This window comes from Anas acuta, chromosome 4, assembly GCF_963932015.1.
Source record: "Anas acuta chromosome 4, bAnaAcu1.1, whole genome shotgun sequence".
Classification (NCBI taxonomy): domain Eukaryota; kingdom Metazoa; phylum Chordata; class Aves; order Anseriformes; family Anatidae; genus Anas; species Anas acuta.
In genome coordinates this window covers 41,377,503-41,402,540 of record NC_088982.1, presented here as the reverse complement: position 1 = coordinate 41,402,540, position 25,038 = coordinate 41,377,503, and the positions used below count along the sequence as shown (strand labels likewise).

At 35.1% G+C, this 25,038-nt stretch overlaps 1 protein-coding gene across 2 annotated transcripts in view; it reads right to left on the bottom strand.

Annotated features, from left to right (window-relative positions):
* The window catches only part of HHIP (hedgehog interacting protein), a 72,267-nt gene that overhangs the window by 19,684 nt on the left and 27,545 nt on the right, over window positions 1–25,038 (bottom strand). For both annotated transcript variants that reach the window (XM_068680847.1, XM_068680848.1), the window contains 2 exons: window positions 1,237–1,388; window positions 621–794 (listed from right to left, as the gene is read on the bottom strand). In XM_068680847.1, coding sequence (XP_068536948.1) covers window positions 621–794; window positions 1,237–1,388 — 326 coding nt within the window. The remainder of the gene's footprint in view (window positions 1–620; window positions 795–1,236; window positions 1,389–25,038) is intronic.

Sequence of the window (25,038 nt, the reverse complement as noted above, 5' to 3'; positions counted from 1 at the left end):
AAACTAAAGCAATATTGGGCCAACACTTTGCAACTCTAACATAGGATAGGGCTTTGGGCAACCTGATCTAGTGAAAGGTATCCCTGCCCCTGGCATAGGAGTTGGAACTGAATCATCTTTAAGGTCCCTTCAAATCCAAATCATTCTATGATTCTATAATGTAATAAAACAGGGTCAAAGCTGGTTGAGAAAACTGTATAGGTAGAACCAAAGCAGGATTGCTTCATAAATTCTCTAGACATTTTCCTAAGGGATACAGTGTTGTTATTGACTCTGGTATGTGTCTGTTAGAACATTTGCTCAATAAAGTTGTCCTGTTCATAGAATAATAGTTTGTAAAAAAAAAAGAAGTCTAACTGCTGTTTAAATAGAATTACATGTACTGGTGATGATGAAACCCAGTATTTATGGGGTCTGATAGCACACAACTACAAGATGTTTCTAAGTAGTAAGACTGTTCTGAAAATTAACTGCTAAATTCAGGAGTTGAAAATACTGAGGTAATGCAGTAAAGAAAGTGTAAGATTTGTGCTGACAACTGTTGATCATTTTTGTTTCTGACCGAAATACTGTGCAAAAAGAGAAGACCACATAAATCTATACATTGGTGGTTTTTGTACCTTAATCCATCCATCTCTTCCATATCATCTAGAGTAATCATGCCATCTCCAAGAAAGATGTATAGGAAGCCATCTGGGCCAAACAGAAGCTGTCCTCCTAGGTGTTTTCGATGTAGTTCTGCTACTTCTAAAAACACTCTTGCTGTTCTCATATCAACTTGGTGTGGGTTTTTCCTGCAATACAAAGATATGAAAACAGTTTTCACAGCTCACTATCATAAGTTTTCTTTCTAAAAATAAACTGGAGTCATTCAAATTATACTTTAAGAGGCGGATGTTTTAACTTGGTAAAAAAAATGCCCAACAATAATTTCTGAGAAATTTAATTTTTCAGCATTCACAAAAATTATTTTGCTGTCCATACACAAGTAGGAAATAAATATAATTTTATAATGACAGAATAATTAAAAAGAAGTCTTAAAAAGCATAAATCATTATGCTTACTGGTATTCCAAAAATACTGTTTGAAATAAATATCAGCAATAATTTTTCTGCAAGTGCCCAAGTATGTGCTTTGTACATGTAAGTCTGAGTTCATTTTAGAAATAGGATACACAAAATTGAAGAAGATTGCTGATAAATACAAAATTTGTGAATTTTAGACTTCTAATGATACCTGGATACCGTGTATTCTACGACCCTAAGGATGTGATCATGAGGTCCAATAGCCCACCGTTCTTGGTTGGTGGTATAAGACACATACAGCTTTCCATTTTTCTTGTAATTGGGATGGAATGCAAGGCTTAACAGTCCTCTTTCATCTCCTCCCTGCAGTCAAATGAAAAACACAAAGAATTGTGAAGTTAATTATGTTCCTTATTGTGTTGCAGCTGGAACCCAAAAAAAAGTTTCTTTCTTGTGGATAATCTCTGCCCAAACTCTTTTATTTCTTTCCTGACTACTGCACAAAAAGGATTATAAAACATTTCACTTTGGAGAACTCTTTAAGAGTTAGAACAAGACAATTGTCTTATGTAGTTATCTATGCACAAGTCTCTTGCACCACTTTTGTGGAGTGATTTGTGTATGTAATCTTTGGGAAGCCATGAAGACAAGTTTAAGTGCTGCAAAGGATTCTTTGCTGGGTTACTAGGTTGCTTGTAATTCGTAGAGGACAAATAAAAAGGTCTATAATCAGCAGTCAGTTCTAATCCAAGTATCCAAAACCTAAAACACAGTGCTGGCTGCCAACTCCCACTGTCTTGGCAATATGTTTAGAAAACAGTTAAATTGCTTGTGTAATATGTAAACCTTTGTTTTACCCTGGAGGCAGCAACATCAGTTGTCACAACTATGGTGGTCTGTTCATCATAGCTAGTATACTGTAGGTAATAAGCAGCCTTGGTCTCCGTGCAGAGAAACCATAGTTTTTACATGTGGTCCTTCAATAGAAACGTTTTTGTTATTTTTTTTTTAAATAAAAATAGAAAAATCTCCAAACAACTTTCTTTTGTTATTACATTTGCCACAAAGATTAGTACAGTTATACGTTAAACATCAGATCTATGTAATGTACTGTGACAATGCAAAAACCCCGTGTACTTAAATAGAAGGCAATTTTCTCCTTTGGCTTCTAAAAAAGTATCAAATATTACTATGACTAAAATTTTAGTTGTATAAACTAAGAACAAAATTTAACTTCATTTGTTTCTCCAGAGGTAATATAGGGGAGGGAAGCTGAGGCATAGAAATAAAACAGAATATTTAATTAACAATTCAAATTCAGTTTGCATATGTGATTATTCACAAGCCGACAGTTGTTCTGGAGTTTAACTCAGGGTTTGCCAACCTCTCAAAACCAGTGACTCTGTTATAGATTTGAGCACTCCAACTGTACACATAAGCACACAACATTTTGCAACTCTACCACACCCATGATAACTAATTATGAAATTTTAAATTATAAGAGAGAATGAAGCTTTTAAAATGTATTTGCAATTCAGACTGATGGATGGGCCTGTCTTCCTGATGAAAGATGTCCCACAAAAGGCCTAATTGGGAAAGTGCACAGCTTTAATTTATTTTAATTCAACATGATAGCCATGCTTCCTATTTAATCACAACAACCAACAAGAAACATGATTCTGAAACGGAGATGTAAATAGGTCAAGAGATTTCCATACAAAGAGATTTGTGCAATGAAATCTGAATCCTCCTAATTTAGAGGCAGACAAAATTTGCTAATTTGTTTGCTTAAAAAGTTTAGTTTCAGGGGGTTATCAGAAAGGTTAGTTTTGAAAGTCTAGTTAGAGCTGCCAAATCAGTTGCAGTCATTGTGGATGAAGAGACTGGTAATCTAGCTCTTTCTCCTTTACAAGCCAAAAACAATCCTGCAGCTGAGTCTGAACTGATTGTAGATATTATTACATAAGTTTCTAAGAGTTTTGACCAAGTTACTCAGATAAAGTCTGAAGCAAACAGAGGCAAATCTGTTGCTTTGGGAACAGTAAGGCGTATTGCAAAGTTTCCTGATGAATGTTTCTATCTGTTGTGCCCAGACAAAGACAGTCCTATTTCTTCTCCTGAGAGTTGATTTTGAGTCATTTAAGGGCCCAGGAATGTCAATGAGTCACACTAGGCCTGCCATTCAAGGTGAGTTATTGCAAGTATTAGTAAGAGAAGATCATTCCGTTATTAAGCTGAGGATTTTATTTAGCACTTGATGTCATGGGAGCAGTCTCACTGTGAAAGTGAAGTTGTTGATAGAGCAAACAGGTGAAAATTGAATTAAGAGCTTTTAATGAAGTACACATGAAGCAAGAACTTGACAAATGAATGAACCACAAGACCTGTGAGGTAGTTAGTATGGCCAGTTGCATTCATAGGATCAGGACAGTATTTCTACTAATTTCTGTTTTGCATTATTCCAGCAGACTGCAATATATTACTTTCTTTGTATCTAGAATGCATTTATACTTCCTGAAAAGTCATGTTGCTTTCTGTTTTTCAAAGTCAGCCAATCCCACTGTACTCTAAAAAGTCAATTTACTATAGCATTTAATAAAAACTTTTGAAACATTCCTCTAAGACATGGAAATCTGTGCAGCATCAAGCCATTAGGTGACTTACAGTCAATTAGAAATCTAGCTTTTTCCATACTAATTTTTTTCTGGGTTTGGAAAACAATTGTTCATGTGGATTTTCCACATTATTACTAATTGAAAAACCTGTTGTTTCCAATTTCATCACTGCCACAATTTCCATAGCTTTTGAAATGATCCCTATTGTGTGAGAAAGTGTATAGCTTTCCATAGTGTTGTATCTCTTAAGTTGTGATAATTGACAGATAGCTTGTAAAATCCATTAGGAGCGTTCATTTCAGTACTGTCAAACTGAGTAATTGTATACCAAATTTCAGATTTTCCCTTGCAGAATTATTCTCGTTATTATTTTTAGTTATTTAATTTATTTAATTATGAAATTAAATGATAGATTTCTGATGTTGTGAAACCAGCAACCCAGCCTTTATATTTCATTTGTGGCTTTTTAGAATTGGATACCACATGTCCAACTTCTGTATCTTTCTCTTGACATCTTAACAACCTCCTGGCATCCTTCACTTTTTAAGTTTCCCCTTGGGTGAAACCAGCACCAAAAATCTGTACATGACATATTAACTTGTAGGACATTCCGCACTACACTGTTTGAAGGAATAACCTTTAACAGTTATATAAGGAAGGGAGAGAAGAATGAGACATATCTTGTTATTCCATTGGGGTGTCTGCTGAAAACAAAGAATGATGGTTGGCTGAAATGAAGATTTATTATTCAGACTGTGACTTAGATCCCTGTGCAATCTCTTATCATAACTAAACCTGGAAGCTCACACTTCCAATGTCTGCCTATGAAGTTCTTTACCTTGAACTCTTTTCTACTCATGGTAATTGCAGATTTTGCATCGATCCTATATTTGTTTCAGAACTGATTTTCCTTAGGCCAGATTATAAACTTCAGCTAAGGAAAACACATTTTTAAAAAAACTAGTTTGATCTAATTTAGGATGACAAATATTTTAATCAGAATTACATTATTGTAAGTCAGTATGAAGCTGGGTAAAAGATTAATTGTAAGCATTGAACTTAAAATGTTTATTTATTTTTTATTTTCCAATGGTTGGTTACCTACATTATGTTAGCCCTATATTTCACCCATAAGTAGTGATATTATGTACTGGTGTTATATACTGAAGTGTTATTAAGGTATTATACTTTAATACAGAAACACATGCTGCAGTTATTCTTAAGAGATGATGGCATTTCATTGTACCAATAAATGTATTATTTCCTATAGTATATATAATAATACATGGGAGTATTTTAACTGGTATTGCTAACTAGCTCATTTAAAGTAGATCATATTTTAAGCATGACCCTTAATCAAGTAACCTTAATAATACTTCATTTTAGTATGCAAACCAGACATATCAATTTATTTTCATTATTCTGTATGGCTTCATAGTAAACAATATGGGTAGCAGATTCAGAGTATTCCTTTAAAATAGATTTCACAATTCATTCATTCATATAAAATTGTGATATTTATACATAATATCTTTTTCATTTACACAATCCCACATTCATGTTGTAAATGAGTAGCAGCTCTTTAAAAAGGCTTAAAGTGCCTTTTAAAACATGCTTCAAATATATATATTACGGATCATTATCATTGGTGGTGTAAAATATTAACTTTAATGTCTTTATATCATTTGTTTTCATCTACTGTTATAAAATAAATGCTGGGTAACTAGTTCAGGCAGTTTGATCACCCTTCATTTACTTTATTTCCTATGTAATAAATACCATAACATACATTACCACGTGTTTGATCTTAAGGAGTTTTATTTGTTAAGGACATGGGGAAGAGGTCATGGAACATCTAAATCAGACTGTACCATATGAACTCTTCAAATAGATTTCTAATTAGGAGATCCCAAAAGGATCTCAGCTTATTTGAACCTTCCTTTACTGGACCTTACTATAGAGCTGAAGATCAATGTCAAGTATTTTTCTCAGAGGCAATTATTTGCTTAATCGACATGTTTTGGAAATTTGGCTCCAACACAGGATGGAAATTTGACTACAGCAAAAGTAGAAACTAGAAAAAAGGTTTGCTGCAAGGGCACACCTTGCCTTTCAAAGCTTTATCAACTATTTTGAGAAAGACGAGGAGTTCTCTCTGACAGGTGAAAGAGGACAAGAAATATAGAATGAGAAAAGCAGAAACTGGTTGGGCTGTAGCTATGGTACAGCAGTGGAGCTCCCATAGACCTCTTGGGTGTTGAAAACTCAAGTGCTTTGCTATCTGAACATCTGTGGGGCCTGAGGCCTCTTGCAAGGGAAGAATTTGTAACATAAGACATTTACCTTAGGGAAAAATAATTACACTGATGTCATGGCTGAGTATAGTGTATATACACTAGACCCTATCTCCAAAGCATTTCCTTTTTCCTGTTGTGCTGCAGGTTTGTTTTTTTTTTTTAATGGGCTTTGCCGTTATCTAAGGATTTTTTGTAAAAAAATATTAGCAATATTTTTAACTGATTTAACCAATGCACTGTTTTAATACTTCAATTTAAAACAGTTTTAGATACAGAAATGCTTTACATTTATATTTAAACAGGAAAAAGGGCCATATTTGAGTTTAAGCACAAGTTCTACTGAAGCAAAAGCTGGTTTTTGTCCAGTTATGTGCAGGGCAGGATTTGGCTGAAAAATGATGATGGCCAAAGTGTACCCTCCACAAAAAGGAGGTTTTCTGCTCTGATGTCTTCAGTGTCATTAAAAAGCTCATTTTTTTACAGGAAAATTGAAATCTCCAATAAAATAATGAAATTCCACTCCTCTAGTGCCTATCAAAAGGTAGTAAGATGACGATACATAAACATAATTCTGCACGGATTTTGAGTGGGGCTTTTCTGGAACTGGGGAAAAGTCAGAGCACCCATTTACAGGAATTATGCATGTGTATTTATTATGCAGGATAATTTTTCAGCAAAGGAAAACACTGGAGTGACGAGAACAGAAGTGACTTGAACAGAAATAAGTAAAAATGGTTAAAGATCTAAAGGTAGCACTGAAACTTAGAACTGAATTCTTACTTTCTTCTTACTTTTGTTGCAGCAAATACAAAATTTCGACATGGCCTTGATCATTTTTTCCTTTTCCTTACCTCCATAGTCCTTTCAAGAAGCCAGCCACTAAATGCAGGACCTTTCACAGTCCTTTTTTTTTTTTTTTTCTTTTTTTTAATTCCTCAACTCCAGAGTTTGCTGTACTGCTGGGCAAGTCTTTAGTTTAATCCAAATGAAAATCCTTGTCCCGTGATAACACAATTCTTTCTTCCCGTCCTCCTAAAGAAAGTATATGAAACTTATAAATGCAGATACCACCCCAACACAAACCCACAGCTTGCCTCCTTCACACTCTTCTAGTAAGACATGAATCCTGCTTTGACAACTCTCCCAATTATTGGTTAGAAGCAGCTAAAAGCTTTGAGACTGCCAAAAGCCAGCCAATAATTGAGAGGTTTTGGGCAGAGTGACATACGACTGTGAGTGTGCTTGCAAGGAGGTGGCCATGAGCCCATGTGAGGTCTGCATCTGGACTGGGAAACTTTATGTACTGTACTACTTTAGGAGAATTGGAATAACAGAAGACAGTGGAAATCAGTCCCGGAAGAGGGAGATTCAAATAAAGACCAGATGATTATTGCATTCAGTAAAGCTGGCTCAAGAAGGTGTGAATTACACACTTTCCTGCACCACAGAGGCCTCTTGAGCTGTAAGCAGCATTCATCCTCTGGGAACACAGGTGGTGATTCCACCTCTGTCCCCAGCTGGATTTATTTTCAAGGAAGCTTTGCATTCCACCAGCAATTCAGTGAGTGGTTCACCAGTGGAGGCCACTAAGGGAAGGTAAAAAATAAGCATACTCCTTCTTATTTCCCTGGCACTCCTCCATTTTCTGGTCATTATTTATTTATTTAGTTAGTCAGTTGGCCTGTCTCCTCTCCTGTACTTTTCATGTTCGGTATTCTTCCACTGTAGACTGTCTTCTCCTAACAGCTTTTTAGCTGCATTGGTTTGGTCTTTGTGCTGTAGAACCAGCCTTCTAGGAAAGTGATAAAGCTTCGTTCAAGTGAACAAGGGTGCAGTAAGTATTAAGAAATTTATTGACTAGAAAAATCCTTTATTAGTTGGGAGAAAAGACTTGATGACCTTTCCATTTTTTCTTGTTCTTTCTGTTTCTTCTAGACTTTACACACCTTCTGTGATAAAGGCAAATTTTGCCACTATTTATCAGTGGATAGTTCAATAAAATGGGTTCAGATGATACCCCAAAGAAAACAGACTACATTACATTAGCTTTCACAAATACATCACATGATGACAAAATGCTAATAATCTTTTTTTTTTTTTTGTTCACCAGTACTGTGACCTCTTCCAATCAAGAAAGGTTTTTTTTCTTTCTTTTCTAACTTTGAGTTTTAATGTTTTAAAACCGTTTTAATGCCACCAAACATTATTTCTGTAGACACATAAACAATACCAATTAATCCTATTGGTGATTTACTGTTCTACCAATTCTTTTATTTGACCATGGTCCTCTGAGCCATCTCCTTGGGTAGTCTCATGTTCTCATTCCTTGACTATGTATCTAAAACATATCTTCATTTTTCAATAGCACATTTCATAAAATCTCCTTTTTGCTTAAAACATAGAATCTAATGACAGAGAACTGTCAAAAAAAACTTTGTTAAGAATTATAATTCAATAGATAAGATGCTTTTAAATGGCATGACATTTCAGAAGATCAGTGCTGCTTTCGTCATTGCTGGAGATAAAAATATGACATGAAAAGAAATCTTACAATGCTGCGAAGATCTCCCTAGGCTGCTAAAGTAAGACTTTTCGTAAGTGTCCACAAAAAAGTCTACAGCACTTCAAACTGAGTTGTAAGACTTTTTGTGCTGAGAGAGGGAAAAAAAAGAGGATGTATGGTGACACATAGCAAATTTGACAGTGCTTATGTAAAATGAACCAACCTACAACAAATTCTATACTCCGATAATTGAAAACAAATTCATGCTGTTTTACCGTGACCACTTTATATGGAAATTTAGGGATATAATTCAGAACAGAATAACAGTAATTATCATACTCTCTGCATTAAATTAAAACCAGAAATGTTGATCTGTCTAATTGTAGACATTAAAAAATAACTAGTTTCAAAAAAAGAGAGATGCAAATGGAAAGATGCCCTGATGACATTATTCTGTCTTGCAAACAATTCGGCCTTTCTCCTGTGGCTCTTGGTAGTGAACTGTTGTCTGTTAAAGCAGGTACTTGCCTTTTCTCATAGCAAGGGGAATGCTGCACTCGTATGAGGTATATATTTAAATACTGTGAGGCAGGGGTAGAAAGCAGCAAACCACACCCAACTAGAAGGGAAAAGCTACAGATTTACATTTAGATGGGTTCCCATATCTTTGCTGTTGTATGTATGCTAATGTGTATTAAAACTTGCTCAGTGAGTTGTAAAAGTAAGTTGCTAGCAGTCTGCATCTTGCCAAAGAAAAAAAGAAAAAAAACACACGCACCTTAAAGAAGGCACCATTTGCCAGAGTATAATAGAGACTAGAGGCACTTCTTTACATACACCCCATGTCTTACTACATTACTACAGTAATCACTCATATTTGCAACATAACCTTGATTTAACTGTGGTCCTTATGAGTATGGCTGTCACTGTTTTAAGAGAAGAGTGATTTCTGTGGCTTATAAAACTGATACTAATCTACAATGTACAATACAAAGGTCTTCTTCACTGAAGGTTATTTCTTTAGCAGATTTCTTTTAGGCTCTGAAGCTATGTAACAAAGGTAGGATAGTGTTTTCTTTAAGACAGCTCACAATGCCTTTCTTTTTATTTTTAGAAACTGGAAAATCTTATTATCTGAATATTTTTTGATTGGGAAATTGAAGGCAATTCATAGCAGAAAAGTTCAGGTGCCTTAAAAACATGGGACAGAGACAGGAAGCATATGAAAGGATAACTGTAATGGATGCTTATCTTGCACCTCTCCGCTTGTCTTGGATTCTCTCAAGACAGAACCACCATGGAAGAGTGTGAGGCTTTCCTGCAGGCACAGAAAATGGGAACACATCACTATTTTTCAGTTGCCAAAGAATGTGTGTTCAAATTCTAGAGATAAACCAAATGCTATTCTGTTCCCTAACATCCAAGGAACTTTTGGACTGCTGAAATCCGGGTGCATGGAAAGGGATATTTCAGCCTATATTTAGCATCAGCATCCAGCATAGTTTTGATAATGACGTGTCATATCTTCAAAGCAAATGCTGGTTGCATATGTTACTGGTTTTCTCAGTAGATGATTATGCTAAACATAATAGACAAAATCAGAATTTTCATTCTTAGAAGCTCTGTAAGTATTCTTCAACATTTTACCATCAGACATACAACAGATCTACTGTATGAAGTCTAGACAACTGTTATGTCTATTTACTCCAATTTTAATTTGTTTATACCTGTGTTCTTTGTCCATTCAGTTGTTTCAAACAGTAAACAATCTTATATTATTGGCACAAATGCAAACAGAAAAGAAATTTAGAAATCCAGCATCTGCTACTGAGTTTTAAGCTTCCACATGCTAGCACAGCAGAAGAGTATTTGTTGCCTGAAATCAAACTGCTTGAAATATAAGGATTGCACTTGCTGGAGTCCTGATGCAAAGGCAGACAGGAAAAAAAAAAAAAGCTATTATTTCATCTTTTTTCAACAAAAACTGTACATGCGCATCATGTTTTGTATCTGTGTCAAAAACATACTTAAGTGACCGCACCCTTGTGTTCCTGAAAAAGTACTGAATGGGAGCTAAGGACCAAAAAAAAAAAAAAAAAAGCATTCACATTCTCTGGGTACCATCTAAGCATTTTTCTCACTGTTATCTTGCCAATCCCATTGGCCTAGCAGCGCTTCAGGGATGGGCAGCCAGGGAGAGGGCAGAAGGGCTATCATGCAAGTTACCTAAATTGTTGTAGCTTAGCAAAAAGCTTGGATTTCAAATACTGACTCAAGTAATCAATAATTTGAGTTCTTTCAGTAGGTCTTAAAAAGTATATGTAATTTGCCAGCAACATGAAAATAAGCAGTAAATAAATCCAGAGAAATCCAGATTTTTTCACCAACATTTTGTGAGCATCAGGGCAAGCCAAAATAATCAAGTATTTTTGTGGATCGCTCATATAGATCTTGTCTGTACTTCTCAACTAAAATTGTACAAAAATATTAATAATTTGAAGACAGACATGAATATTTTTATGAAATGTGCCAAATGGAAAAACCAGGGTGGTGGAGGATATACGGTTTGCTCTTCATGACTAGAATCTGTACATAAGAGGAGAATGATGGCAATCCACAGCCGTGTTGACAATTCAGACATACAGGAAATACCCTTGTAGGAAACTAATACCATCTGGGTTTGGCCCAAGATGTGTGAATGAGAAATATGTTTCTTGTTGAGAATGCAAAGATAGTTTTGGACATTGCAGAGAAGGAATGCGTTAAGCATGCACAGTTATAAAAATGAAATAGGGTGAGGCATTGCATGCATATGGAATAATTAGAGGAATATGTTTATGTGCGTCAATAGTTGATGCAGACACAGAACTGCAGAATTCAGTTGTCCTAAGACAACCAGTAAATTATTATGAAAAATATTTTCAGTGTAAGTGGTCAGGAGCTTTCTGAGTAAAGGCTGTGTTTGAAAATGCTGATTTGACTAAGCCACTGTGTTCCCAGATAGAAAGGGAGGTTTGCTTGTGATAAGTTATATTTTGAGAAAAAAAGAATAGTTTTGAAATTGTTGAAACATCCAGTTCTAATATTTGTAAAAATGGGAATTTGGATTATTTTGGTGGGTTGTTTTCAGTTTGGAAATTAGTTTTAGTTAAAAGAATGTCAACACTGAAATGGAATATTTCATTTGGCCCATCCTGAGAACCTTTCAGTCCACACTTGGTGAGAGTATGTTTTCAAAATCTCAGAATATTCTCACTCCTCTCTATCCTGTTCTTGCATTAACTGTCTGAGATTTTAGTGTCTGTTCTTGGCATAGGAAAGCTTTCTGGTTTCTAACGAAGCCACTGCCAGCATTCTGAGGTTCCTGAGACTCGCTGCCTGCGGGATGGATTTTTGCCGCTCCCTTGACACCCTCATCTACTTGTGAAAGCCCTAGCAGTGCTGATTTTTCGGTTATTTGTGAGGCTAATGAATGCCTTGCATGGGCAGGAAAAAGTTCCAGGCTCTCTTTTTGGTGCACATTAGACTTCTCCAGACTAGCCAGGAGTACTATCATCCTTTCTCTAAGTCCAGTCTCTAAATGCTCTTTTTAAAGGAAGTTATTGGAAATAAAAGTTTTTCATGTTTTTCATGTCTATCAAGATCCTGGATTAATCCTGTAACAGGTTCAAAGACACTCATTACAGAGGTTACCTGTTCCTTAACTGAGCAGTGCTCATACCATGACAGTAAACTGTCTGTTATTGTATCTTTGGTCTTCATTTGTTTTTCAGCAGATGTTTGACATACCTGCACAGGATTATTTTTATCACTGCCAAACACTGCTGAAGGCACTTATTTAAGATGTATTCATCGTTTTAGTGCTTACCTGCAAGGCACAATGCAAAAAAGGATGGAAAATCAAAGTGGCCAGTTTGAATCTTTTATTTTCCATCCATTCTTAATATGTATTGAACCTGCGTAGCACCCAAGATCTTTGGACAGAATGATCAAGGTCAATAGAATAAAATGTTATTAATGCACCGATGGTGCACCATTGCATATCTCTTGACTGATGGATTACATTCAGGTTGGTACAGGCTACCTGACGAAGCAGGCAGGCTGGAGATGGGAATAGCAGCCCATTGCAGAGTTCATTACAGCTTCAAGTTTGAGCAGACCAGCAGTGTTGAGTTCGGTGCTTGCTAGTTAATAGACAATGAATACCTGACTTGATGGTAAATCCATTCCTTGTTCTTTCAAAATGAATTATTAGTACTTTTGCCTTCATTATAGAATTGTGTTATTACTAGTTCTAACTTTGCTAGGCTGTACTCAAAGCATTGCTTTCATTTCTATCTGCTATGGAACATGTGCACATCTGCCTCTCAGGTGAGAATTTATGCCTGTACAAGGCTTGAATTTTCCAAGTTGTTTATGCTTATACATATGCTCACTACATACACATATAAACATACACATGCATCCAGCATTTACGTGAACACGGAGTTGCTTGTCCCTATAATTTCCCCAAATTCTCCCTATATTTATATATATATATATATATATATAAATTGTCCCTATAATTGTCCCCAAATTCTCATCAAATTTGATTCTTTCTTGTTAACCCAAAAGGCTTAAGTGAACAGATACAAACCGTGCATACATGCTTGATTTGCATATCATAAGACTTAGATAAATGGTGTTTGAACTACCTAAAATAACTTATTTTATTGTATAGAATAACTTAACATTCTTAGGCCTAGGATGTTGAATTCCAATGTTGGGGAAACATAGTTTTGAAGGATGTGCATTTCACGTATGTGCTTTTTTTTTTTTTAAAGAACTCATTAAATTATGGTCATACTATTTATGTTAAATATTGACATTTCTGAGAGGGGTTTAATTTTTATTCTGCCAAGCGTTGTAAATTCGTGTTTTGGATCCTGAGGATTTTGGTGGAGGTGGAAAACCACTAATAATTTCTTCTTCTTGTTCTTGCAACTTGTGTTCACTTGCATGTTTTAACTTGAAGCAGGCTTTTTCTGTTGATGCTGATAACACTGTTCTGAGTCTCCACTGGAGTAGTAAAGAGTCAAATTTCCTCTATGTAATGGAAATGATAATTACCTTAGTACAAAATTTTGCTTCATAAAGCCCTAATTCATCAAGTATTCAGGCACGTGCGCAAATTCCACAGATTTTTTTTTTTTTCTGGTGCTAAAACAGTGTACCATGTGGCAGCTGATTCTTTGGAGTTTAGATGACTTTTGGTGCCAGTAAATGAGATCTGATACAATAGTGATGAGGGATTTTACCAATCAAGAATGCTTCTGATTGGGGGGAGGGAAATGACTGGAAAAAATTGAGATTTTTCTCTTAATGAATCTGACCCTGTGATTTCATAAAGATTTCTTTATGGTCTGTAGCTAATGTGGTGGTTATGCAGCTAAAGGCATTATCTTCACATCATTATAATGAAACATAACACTGGTATCCCTGACTTTATTAGCCAGGCTTCATTGGTATCTGACGTTATATATTTCCTATCATAAATCTAAATAAGAACTTACATTGAACTGCATTAGACCAAACATTAAACAATTTACTAAGATTACAACTTTGAAAGGGAACTTTTTTTTTTTTTTTAAAAAAAAGTCTTTTAGACCACCAAGAAACAACCATAAATTTAAGGAAATATGAGGTTTCCACCATGTGACTTCCCCTGCAGAGTTATGCAACAGACTGCTGTTACTTAAAGGTCATACATAAAAAATTTATGGTACATTTTTTAAGAGATTTATAGTGTTTCTATTTATACAACTTATATGTCAACAATTTAAAGGTATAGTGTACTAAAATAACAAATTAAGTCTAATCCCTTTGAATCCTTGATAAAATAGAATGCTATGTCATACATATATAAGGGGGTTAATACATGTATCTATATTAATTGATGCGATATGTGTGATGTTATGATTAGCTGTTTATTATCTATTACAGATCATTTATGCTTACCCTGAAATTCATTTGCAAATAGAGTTCATTAGGGCAGCATTCTTTGTCTCATATATCCTTCTACTGTTGGTATGTAGAAGCTCTTCCATCTTTGTAGACGAGCTCTGCAAATCATTCTCAGAACTAACTTCCAGTGTTGAGATGAATGATGCCGTGGCCACTATCTAGACCTCTTGTTTTGGGATGTCTTTGAACTCAAATACATATCATTTACCCAAGATGTTGCTGGATTCCCTGGAGGCAAAATTTTGTAGTGCTATATGAAGATACCACCTTCTTTGCTGAGCTTTATTCACTTTGCACTGAAATGAAGTGGAAGCAGTTGCACGTTTACTCAGTCTAAGCTGAGGCAAGAGAGAACACTGAGAGGGGGTAATTTCTCATATCAGTACAGCTGCTTTACCAGTAGTGTTTGGTCTCAGCCATAGAGTCATGTTTTCAACCTTGTCTTTGCACACTTAATCCATATAGTTATGTATATTTACATGGGAGTTGAAACTACAAATGCATCATTTAACTCCAAGAGTCTAAATCCTAAACATAGGTCTGTCAGTGATTATTGATGCTGAATTCATCCCTGGATTTTGCATATTGAAATAATGCATGAATGTGAAGACTCCATTAGAGCACAGTATTTTAAGCACCCTAATTTGTGTGAACACTTTGACACCATAAATATTCATTTATTGTGAAAACAAGTGTTCTTAGATATACAAAGGTCCTAGTACGTGAAACCCCTACGGACATGCTCAATCATAAGCATTTTGATAAATCCATTGCCTTCAAAGTCAAATACAAACACCCTGCTTAATGAGACATAAGTATGTGGAGGAATATACTAACATGTGGTCATGCAATAAAGACAGATATGGTCATGGAGGTTTGTCTCTACCTGGTATTATGGCCTAATCTTGTCCTCAGCAAAGAACCTAAGAACGCAATCCATTGGTGGAAAGTTCGTAAGTACAGGGAGGGGAGTTCTCCACAGGAGACAACCTTTGGGTTGCTGTGCCAACAACCAGATTTAAGTTATGGAGTCTCTACTGTCTTGAATCATCATGTCGTGTCCATTGATGACCCTCACAATACTTTTGTAGGGATGCCCTTCATTTGGACTTATTTAGAAAATAATGTTCCTTACCTTGCTGTGGGAGATAATGTTCTGTTGGTCTCCCTGTCTACTGCTGTCTCCAGCTCTGAAGATAACATAAAAAGCCTAAGCAGCCCTTCAGAGCTGGAGCTGATACAGTATTTGTTGGTAAGTGGTCCTCAGCAAAACTGTCCATTAAATGGATTACTTGGATTACTGCATTTTTGCTGTAAAACAGAATTACACTGGTTCTGTGGATTTTGTGTGTTTCTAAAGCTCTGGCACCCTGTGATTTGCCTTTGCTGACTGAAGAAACATATCATTATTCCTAGGCTGGTCATCACCCCTTCATCAGCATAATTCATTTCCATAGTAAGCGATTGTTGTCAAGAAATTAGGTTACAACTATTCCAGCAGAGTTTATAGGTTCACGGGCCAACCCAAGCAGCAATTAATTTAAAAGAAGATGTGGTCATTTCCTATCTTTTATGAGCATCAAATAACACAAATTCTTTTCGACAAAAAAAATTTGATATGTCAAATGACTAGAATAAGAACTGATCTATGGGATTTTTAAATACTAACATCTTTTACAAATAAGAAAATCATAAAATGATAGAAAAGAATAACAGGTACAGCATTTTACAAGCTGTTTTTCTTTATAACTGTAAGTCTAGAGTTTTGGAGAGAAAACACTAATAAAAATTAGTCAGTCATCATTATGATGTCATTCTCATAATTTCCCTTGAAGTAAACTAGCAAGTACAAATAATATTTGTAATGTCTGACATCATCTATGTAGCTTTCCATTGCTCAAACTTTGGGTTAAATTTAGTGATGTTTCCCATTTGTTAGAGAGAACACCTTCTGGGTGGAATGGATTCCATTAAGAAAATTTTTCTGAAGTTAAGCCATCTTTGTAAGTTGTTTGAAGAATTAAAAATAATAGCATCATGCCAGGAATGATAGGAGTACGGCAGTAGCAATTTGTCAAAAATGTAATCACCTGTAACAACCACAGTTTCAGTCTTGTTTTGATAAAGCCTGAGTGCTCACATGAAAAAAAAAAAAAAGTTTTTCTGTGATGTTCTCTTTAAAAATAAGTAAGCATCATCATAATTGTTTTACACAGGAAACAATAGTGCCTTCCATATGATGTATGTTTATTTATCATAGTTTGACCTGCAGAGGGTTATAATCACTCAAACTATAAAAATGTTTCAGAATAGCCCCTGACTCATGTTTTGTTGCTTCTGCTTTCAGATGTTAAGCATTAAAGGACATTTCTAAAAATTATTCCTTGTTTTTAAGGTTTAATTTAAAGAAGCTAAAAGTGCATAGGAACTATATATAGAAAGAGGGATCAATATTTCCTGAAAACTAGTCCCAGGCTGACCACAAACACTAACTCACATTTACAAATCTTAGTGTTATGTTTACATTAATTAGAATACTGTTTATAAAATAGCCAGCCACTGCCTTTCATATTCCTTTTTCATTCTTAAGTTTTCCACAATTTTAAAATGGTAATTTCATTTCACCATTGCTCTATTGGTGACAGGAATTAGATCAGTACCACAATATTATTGCAATTCTATGCAAATCATATGCTAATAACATGCATAGGTGGTGACAAAGGTGACATAAAACGAGTCTTGTTCCATTTGTGGAACGCACAGTCTTGCTCCTTCTGCCTTTTGTCCACTGTGTCCTTTCCCAGATGAAGGCCGGTGATGTCTGAGCCATCTCTCCAAGAAAGGAGCAGAGGAACAGGAGAGAGGTTGGTGAGACATGGATCCCCGCTGCCTTGCCAAGACCATCTCTGCTATTCTGGTCTATACCATGATGGGCTTAACAGCTCGTTTCTCCTTAACTTTCAAGCTAGACAAATAAGTACTAACTGAACTCATTTTAAATGAATTTATCAACTAGAATTATACCTTTCATTACTATTTTTCAGAAATAAGCAGTACACAGATGACTTCTACCTATTTAATCCTAACACCCCTGATAACCTTTTCAAAATAAGCCATTGTAATACTTAATACAAACTTGAAAGTTATGAAAATATTGCTCATTATTACTGTTTTATTTTTTTTCTCTGCGAAGACTTGGGCATCTGTTTTAAATGGTGTCATTGTTTACTCTTGGTGTCTACTGAAAGGCTATTAGCTAAACATGACAGTTATTCAAATTCAAAGTAGAAAAAATGATTAGTGTCAGAATGTTGTGATAGTTTAATTCATTATTCTCTGATAAATGTTTCCTTCTACAAATGCTTCAAATGCCAAAATTTAGTATTATGCCACCACCTCCCAAAAAAAAAGAAATAAGGAATTAATCCATTTACAATCTATACTCAAGAACTGAATGGCACGTTTCCTTAAAGCAAAATAGTTAAAATAGCTAAAATATTCATAGAATCATAGAGTATCCTGAGTTGGAAGGGACCCGTAAGGATCATGGAGTCCAGCTCCTGAATAATTTCTTCTTTAGAAATATGAGGTACATGAGAATTAAAAGTGCTTCACTGAGTTATGAAAATCATATTCCCTTGGAAGAAAAAGAACAATGACTACTGAAAAAAAAATGACAGGTTATACACAATTTGTATATTTGCTGGAGAATACAAACAAAACTTATATATATTTAAAAAGTCATAAATTCACTTCCTCCACAAATTCATAAACTCAAAAATGTTTCCTTACAATTGTTCTTGGAACTGATAGAGGAAAATCTCCCAGGGACACATGAAATGTAACAAGTATAATATAAAAATTGCCCTTTCTCTTACGAAGATTAAAAAAAAAAGACAACACAAACGTTCTCCAGAAAACCAGTAGGTTTCTCTGCTCATATGCTCTCTTCCCACAGTCTCAGTGCATGAAGGACTCATGAACTTCATCAGAGTTGAGTGTATGGAAGGAATGTGCACTCAAACTTTTGAAGGCATGCCACAGAACCTCAGCAATCCAGTCTCTTGTTAATTACAACTAATATTTCATTATGTTGTGGAATTTTCAGCTACGTAGATGTGTGTGCACATCTTAGTATGTAGTGTAGCCAATGCTTGCAATTATATTACAAGTCTTGCAAAGCATTTTCTTGAAAGCTGAAGTTAGAATAAAACATTGCAGTAGGTTTTCAGCTATTTAATTTGAAACTTTCAGACTTCATGATTGCAGGAAGAAGTTTGAGAACACAAATCAAGTGAAAGAGTGAGAATGCAGTGAATTTCCACTCCCCTTGTTTCCAAATGGATTTTTTAAGCACATGGCTTTTAAGCCAATTTCATGATTTTGGAGTCTGCCTCATGAGTGTCTGAATGGACAGGATTGAAGGTACTTTATATGGCTTATTCAAAAATAACATCCTAACCCAAGCTATAAATCAACCATAAGTATTTAATGCCTTATGTATATAATAAATATTCAAGTCTAAGTATCTGGTTACAGCAGTGATTAAGAGTTCTGAAAATCAACCCCTTAAAAGACACTCTTCAGTGGAAATGCTCGCAGTGGTGAGGCTTCTGTCACACCCTTCTATGTACTTGTACAGCTGGCAGCCAGTAAGTCAACAGCAGAACAACATCTGTTATTTCTGAGGTGCTATGTACTTCTGTACACTTGCAAATCTTATTTGAGTATCATTTTTTGAAAAAAAAAATTAAAACCCTTATGAGAGAGAGGAGCCAGTCTGATACGGAGCAACAGCTGTCTATCTTAAAGTGATTAAATCAGCTGGATGGGATTTTAAGCAGGAAGAGGGACAGAAGGCTAAGAAAGACATCTCAGGGGAGGCTAACTTAGATTAAGACTTTAATGAGAAAGCTCAACCTTCATTGAAGTGGGGAAGAACTACTTCTGGCTGCAAGGTAATATAGAGAAGGAATGTTTTTGGACTACAGATACAGATTTCTGCACTTTCCTTTTTCTTTTTCAAATCCTATTCTATTTGCATCAATGCAGGCAGAGGAGTGGCTCTGCTGAAAGGGACTTTGGGGTCTCAGCAGACTGAACATCAGCCAGCGGTGTGCCTGACAGCAGAGAAGACCAACACCCTCCTGGGCTGTAGTAACAAGAGCACAACCAGTAGAGCATGTGATGGCCCTCCCACTACTCTGCACTCATTGTCTGCACCTAGAGTACTGCATTGGTTTATGTAGGCTCCGCAGCAGCAGAATGATACTGATACACCAGTATGAGGTCAGTGAAGGGTGGCAGAGGCTGGAGCATTTTTCCAACGTGGACAGACCAAAAGATCAGTGTTTGTTCAGCCTGGCAAAAGGAGACTTTTGGAGCCTGCTTTGCAAGTGGAGCAGTAAAGTATAGCACCCAGTACAGATAATTACTAGTGATGGTCTAGGATTTTTGGCAAAACATTTCTGTGGTAGCTATTGTTGGAAAATCCTAGTCAGTCAAAGAGTTACTGATTTTGGCTATTGTTTGCAACTGTTACCAGAGTTCTGATAGTCCCAGAGTAGAAGACACATGAATACCTAATATCCCAGTACCTCCTGATTCAAACTAGATGGCTACACTTCCAGTTCACCTAACCCATGTAAAGACTTAATCTATCAAGTTATTAGTTATAGTAGTTATGGTGTACTAGACTTTTTTTTTTTTTTTTACTGTTTTTACTAGAATTTCTACTCTTGACCTGAGAAGCTTTCTGAACAACAGTTTCCTTAACAGTAAAAGAGGAATTCTGCAAGAAATTCATGGCAGGGACTACAATCTGTAACTTGCATATGCTGAATAACTTCCTCAATCAGCAATGAGTCTCTTTTACCAAACAATATTTAATTTCTTGCACACAGTAGGACAGCAGGTCTCTTTAAGAGCATTGACTTATATGTGCCTTTGGAGCTGCTTCTCTGAATTTCATGTATCTTACTGTATATTGTGTCCAGTATTTTACAATTTTACAACTGTCCCCAGAAGTATTTCTTGACAGTTCCTAGTCACAGTTGATAGCCTTGGAAATGCTTACTGTTGCATCTAACCCTCATATAATGCAGACTTTAGATGTGGGTCTGGCAGCCTAAATGAGTTCCCAAGTCACCCAGCTTTGCAGAATATTCAGAGTTTCTCATAAAAAATAATTTTGAGAGGTCTTAATTTTGCTCCCCACAGAAAAAAAAAGAAAAAAAGAAACATTCCAGACAAGGAATCTGAAGCACGTATTAAAGGTGATTGATAGTTGTATAGACTATGATACTAGCAGAGCTAGGACCTCCTTGCAGCCAGTTTTTATAGAATCATAGATTTTTTTTTATTGACATATGACCTGATTCCCTAACAGGAAGCCTACAATGGCCACTGTATTTTTTTTAGACAACGGGACAGTAAATTATGATAGTAAGAAAGCTAAAAGCAAATCTTTCGTTAATTGGTGTTGAATCAAAACTATCAAAGCAGCAGCATTTAACAGAAAAGTGATTATGTTGCTTAAGTGTCATTCCTTTTATCAGTGACATTTCCATTTGTTAAACTTTTCATCAGTGAAAATGAGAATAAAAATGCAATATTGCCTTCTCTGAAATTCATTACTTTACCCATTTCTGGTAGATCTTATTTTTTTTCCAACTTATATTTTTATATGCATTAAACAAGAACCCTTTTTAACCCTAGCTAACTTACTGAGTCTTGCTGAACTCCTGAACATGCTGCTGATTGTGTAGCGACAGTGTTCATTCTCCAAAGTACTTCAAACCCTATTTTATACTGCTTAATATCTGCTTTTTTTGTAGTTGGGTAGCTACCCTGAGTTGTCATTCATGCTTCTCAAATGTTTTTCAGGAGTGAATACAATAAGGTGAGAACTCTGTGTGTGTTTAAAGATTCTTCCTGAGGTACGTTATACTGAATGTAGTGTTGCATTTCATGACCTAGATTTATAAAATTTCTCTAGACTTCTTACGAACGTATACTAAACTTGTATCACCAGCAAATTCTGCCACCTAGTTAATCATGAACTCTTCAAATCATTAGTGAGCGTACTGAGAAGTACTACCCAATTTCTAGAAAAAGAAGCCTTGATTATGCATTTTTTATTTATTTCCAAGATATCTGTCAATTATTTCTTCTATTTGTTTTTCACCTCCTGATTTGTCAGTATGCCAATTCTGGAGGCCCGTGTGAGGCATTAGTATAGAGCTGTTCTTCCTGAGTGCATTCTGAATCATAACTAGCACGTTCTTATACTTCTTTATTCAGAGACACTGTATAAAAACTTATAAAAATCTAAACTATGTTATTCTTCATTATCTTACTAATTCTTTGACAGAATTATGTTTGTGGCAGCAAATTAACACTTAAGATGCTTTTCTGACTTAATTTTACAATTCCCTGAATTTTTCTCATGCAGGGCTTTTCTAGGTTCTCATTTCTTTGTAGTCTATGAGATGATCTTCAGAGCTCTTGTATAGCCAAGCTCACAGATATTGGTTATTTTTTTGTAAAAATAATTAGTACAACTTTGTTATCTCTGATTTTCAGTTTTAATTTCCTTTACAGCACTTATTTTTTGGGTGTTTTCCACCACTTCTATCTCTCTCCTTTCTTCATGTCATCCCACAGTTAGAGAAACAGAAAACGTTAAACACAAACTATAGGGTTTGTCTTTCCTAGTCTCTCTTATGCAAGGAAATCCAGCTTTATCTTTTGCTTTTATACTCTGTTAGTCTAGTTAAGTAGCCTCTGCCAAAGACCGTCATCTAGGCTAAGGAAGTTCTTCTTTTATCACAATTTATTAAAAATTTCTTTATATTTTTCCCCATTTGTTCTTTAAATTTCCTCTCAAACCTCAGAATGTTGTTCTACCATAAATGTTTATGGGAAACTCCTACTTACTTTGCCAGTGAAACAATGGCAGGATATAACCCTTACTCTGGTGTTCTTAATTTATATTCTGCTCTATTAGTGTCGCTTGAGTTGGATTTCCATTTTATTATAGGATTATTATTTTTGGGGGGCCTGAACATTCCCTTGTACCTTGCTATATTTCTCACCTTCTTGATTCCTAATTGTTCCAGTATATACATACTTTCTCTGAGTCTAATAAGGTACTTTTAAACAACCTCCATGCTGCTTCTACGGATTTTAATTTCCTAACTTTCCCCTTCAGGCTATTTCTAACTTCCTCAATATAAAAATCTTCCTTTTTTGAAAAGTACTGTAATATTATTACCTCATGGTAGGATCCCACGGGAGGATGTTGAAGTTAATTATATTATGGTCACTTTTATTTAGTGGCTCAACCACGTTAACTTCCTGAATCAACTCATGTGTTTACTCAAGACTTGCATCAAGAGTAGATTCTCCCTTTCAGTATTCCAAGAATTTTTGTAACAAGTGATTGTCTTTGGTGTCTGCACGTTATTCCAGTAATATACTGAGAAGGCTAAAAATATGTGCCTGTGATATACATGAACAAGTCACCAGGAAATATTTGTTTATTCAATGCACTTTTAAGAGTGTAAGAAGTCTAAAGGGCTTAATTGTCAGTGAAACCACATAGAGTTTTGTAAATTCAGAATTTGTTCTGTGTGCATTAATCAATCTGTATATTTAGTAGGTCAGTTACACACCTAACTCAGTGTTGAAATTCAGGTTTGTTCAGCATGAATGCTTACAGTTTAAATATCCTCTGATTATGTAAAGTCAACACATACAAATTACTGATTCTGAGAGCCTAAGCCCATTGAAACAGCTGTTGGTTCATTATGTTATTATTTTTTTCCCACGTAAACCTGAAACCCAAACTGTAAATCAATGATTTCATGATCTGTAGTAAATAGAAATTGTGACACCTTACAACTGAAAGCACATTACAGTGTCCAGCAATGTATCCCAGTTGTTGTTAGGCTAAGATTCAACTGTAAACAAAAGTTGGTAATGAACTATATGGTAATTCTGAATAGCAGATTGAAATAGGGTTTGTCTTTGAACTAGATCCACTGCTTCTCTGAACTTATAAACATGACTTTGAAAGAATGTACACTGTTTTCCTGATTAGAAGTCCCTTTTTTTTTTTTTTCCATTACTCATTTATTTCAATCCCAATTTTAAAATCTCACTCATTAGAAAAGCATTCTCTGTAACAGAAGTTGAAACAGAGATGTGTATTCTCATTCAGCACAGTACGAGACAGCTATTACTATTACATGTTACACGAACACTACTATTTGTAATAGACTAAATTTCTTTATTGTTTTAAGTCCAAATGTGATTACTCTTAAATGTAACCTTTACTTAGATTTGCCAAGTGAGAAATTTTTGCTTCATTAATGTTGTAACTTATGGTTCATGTTTCCAAAGAAAGCTAAAAATAATTTCTGAATCGGTGTGTCTTGCTGACATAAACACAGTTAACTTAAAGTTTTTGCAGTTTCCAGGATTGTTTCACTTTTATAAAGCAGTAAAAGTATTCCACTCTTTCCATTTTTCTAGTACTATAAGAACCAAGAAAGCAGGAATTTGTTTAGCTCATTGGCTCCATTTATCCTGAGCCAAGACCATGATCTTGGAAACCCTTTAACTTGGCTGAATCCAGTACAAAGTTCTTTTCAAAAAGCCAGTGCAATTAGAACAACACAGTGTATGTTCAGTTTCAAAATTAAGACGATAAAGTTTCAAACAGCTAGAACTGAAACACAGAGTATCATGGCTTAGACCTTTAATCAGTTAAACACAAACCCTAATTCCACCAGTTTTTGATCAAATGAAGAATTGTGTAGTTGAGAACAGCATTAAAAAAGCTCTATTCTACTTTTTGCAAATGGATAGAACAATTAACACAAAACCCAAGGAAACATAATGGAAGAGTAGGAGCTTCTGTAAATGCTTCAGACAGAATGATACTATAATACAAGAAATGTCTTTTGTACTCTATTTTGTCACTGGTTACTGCTAAATATACATTTGCTAACAAATTGGTACATTGCAGAGTTTTTTGAAATCTGGTGCTTCATTTTTGGAGTTTTTTTTTCTTTTTTGTTTTCCAAAACCTTTTCTTTAGTACATATCTATTATATCAAACGTGAATCAGATATGCTCTTCATTTCTTATGAAAACGTCAATAATTGGTATTTTTATGAATTACAGCACCTAAGAAAGAAATCAAATTCAGTACTAAGGATTCTAGTTAATTGCGTCTAATTTTGCCTTCTAAATTGTTCACCAGTAATAAAAGGTTCTTTTTTTTTTTTTTTCCTTTGAACAAAGGTAGGAATTCTCAGATCTTATAAAAAGATAAATTTTTAACTTTTAATAGCTCTACAATTGATAGTAGAGTAGTAGTTTCTTTCATGCATTTTTTTAAACCATTCATATAAAGTGATTCAGAAGCTACTGGTTAGTAAGTAGCTAATTAAACTAATTTCCCTTAGACATTTGTCAGTGTTTTTCACTTAGAATACTTCCTGGAAGTTGAAATATTTATGCAGAGAGTAAAATACAATTAATTTTATGCAAATTGATAAAATGCATATAGATTTTGTACAAAATAG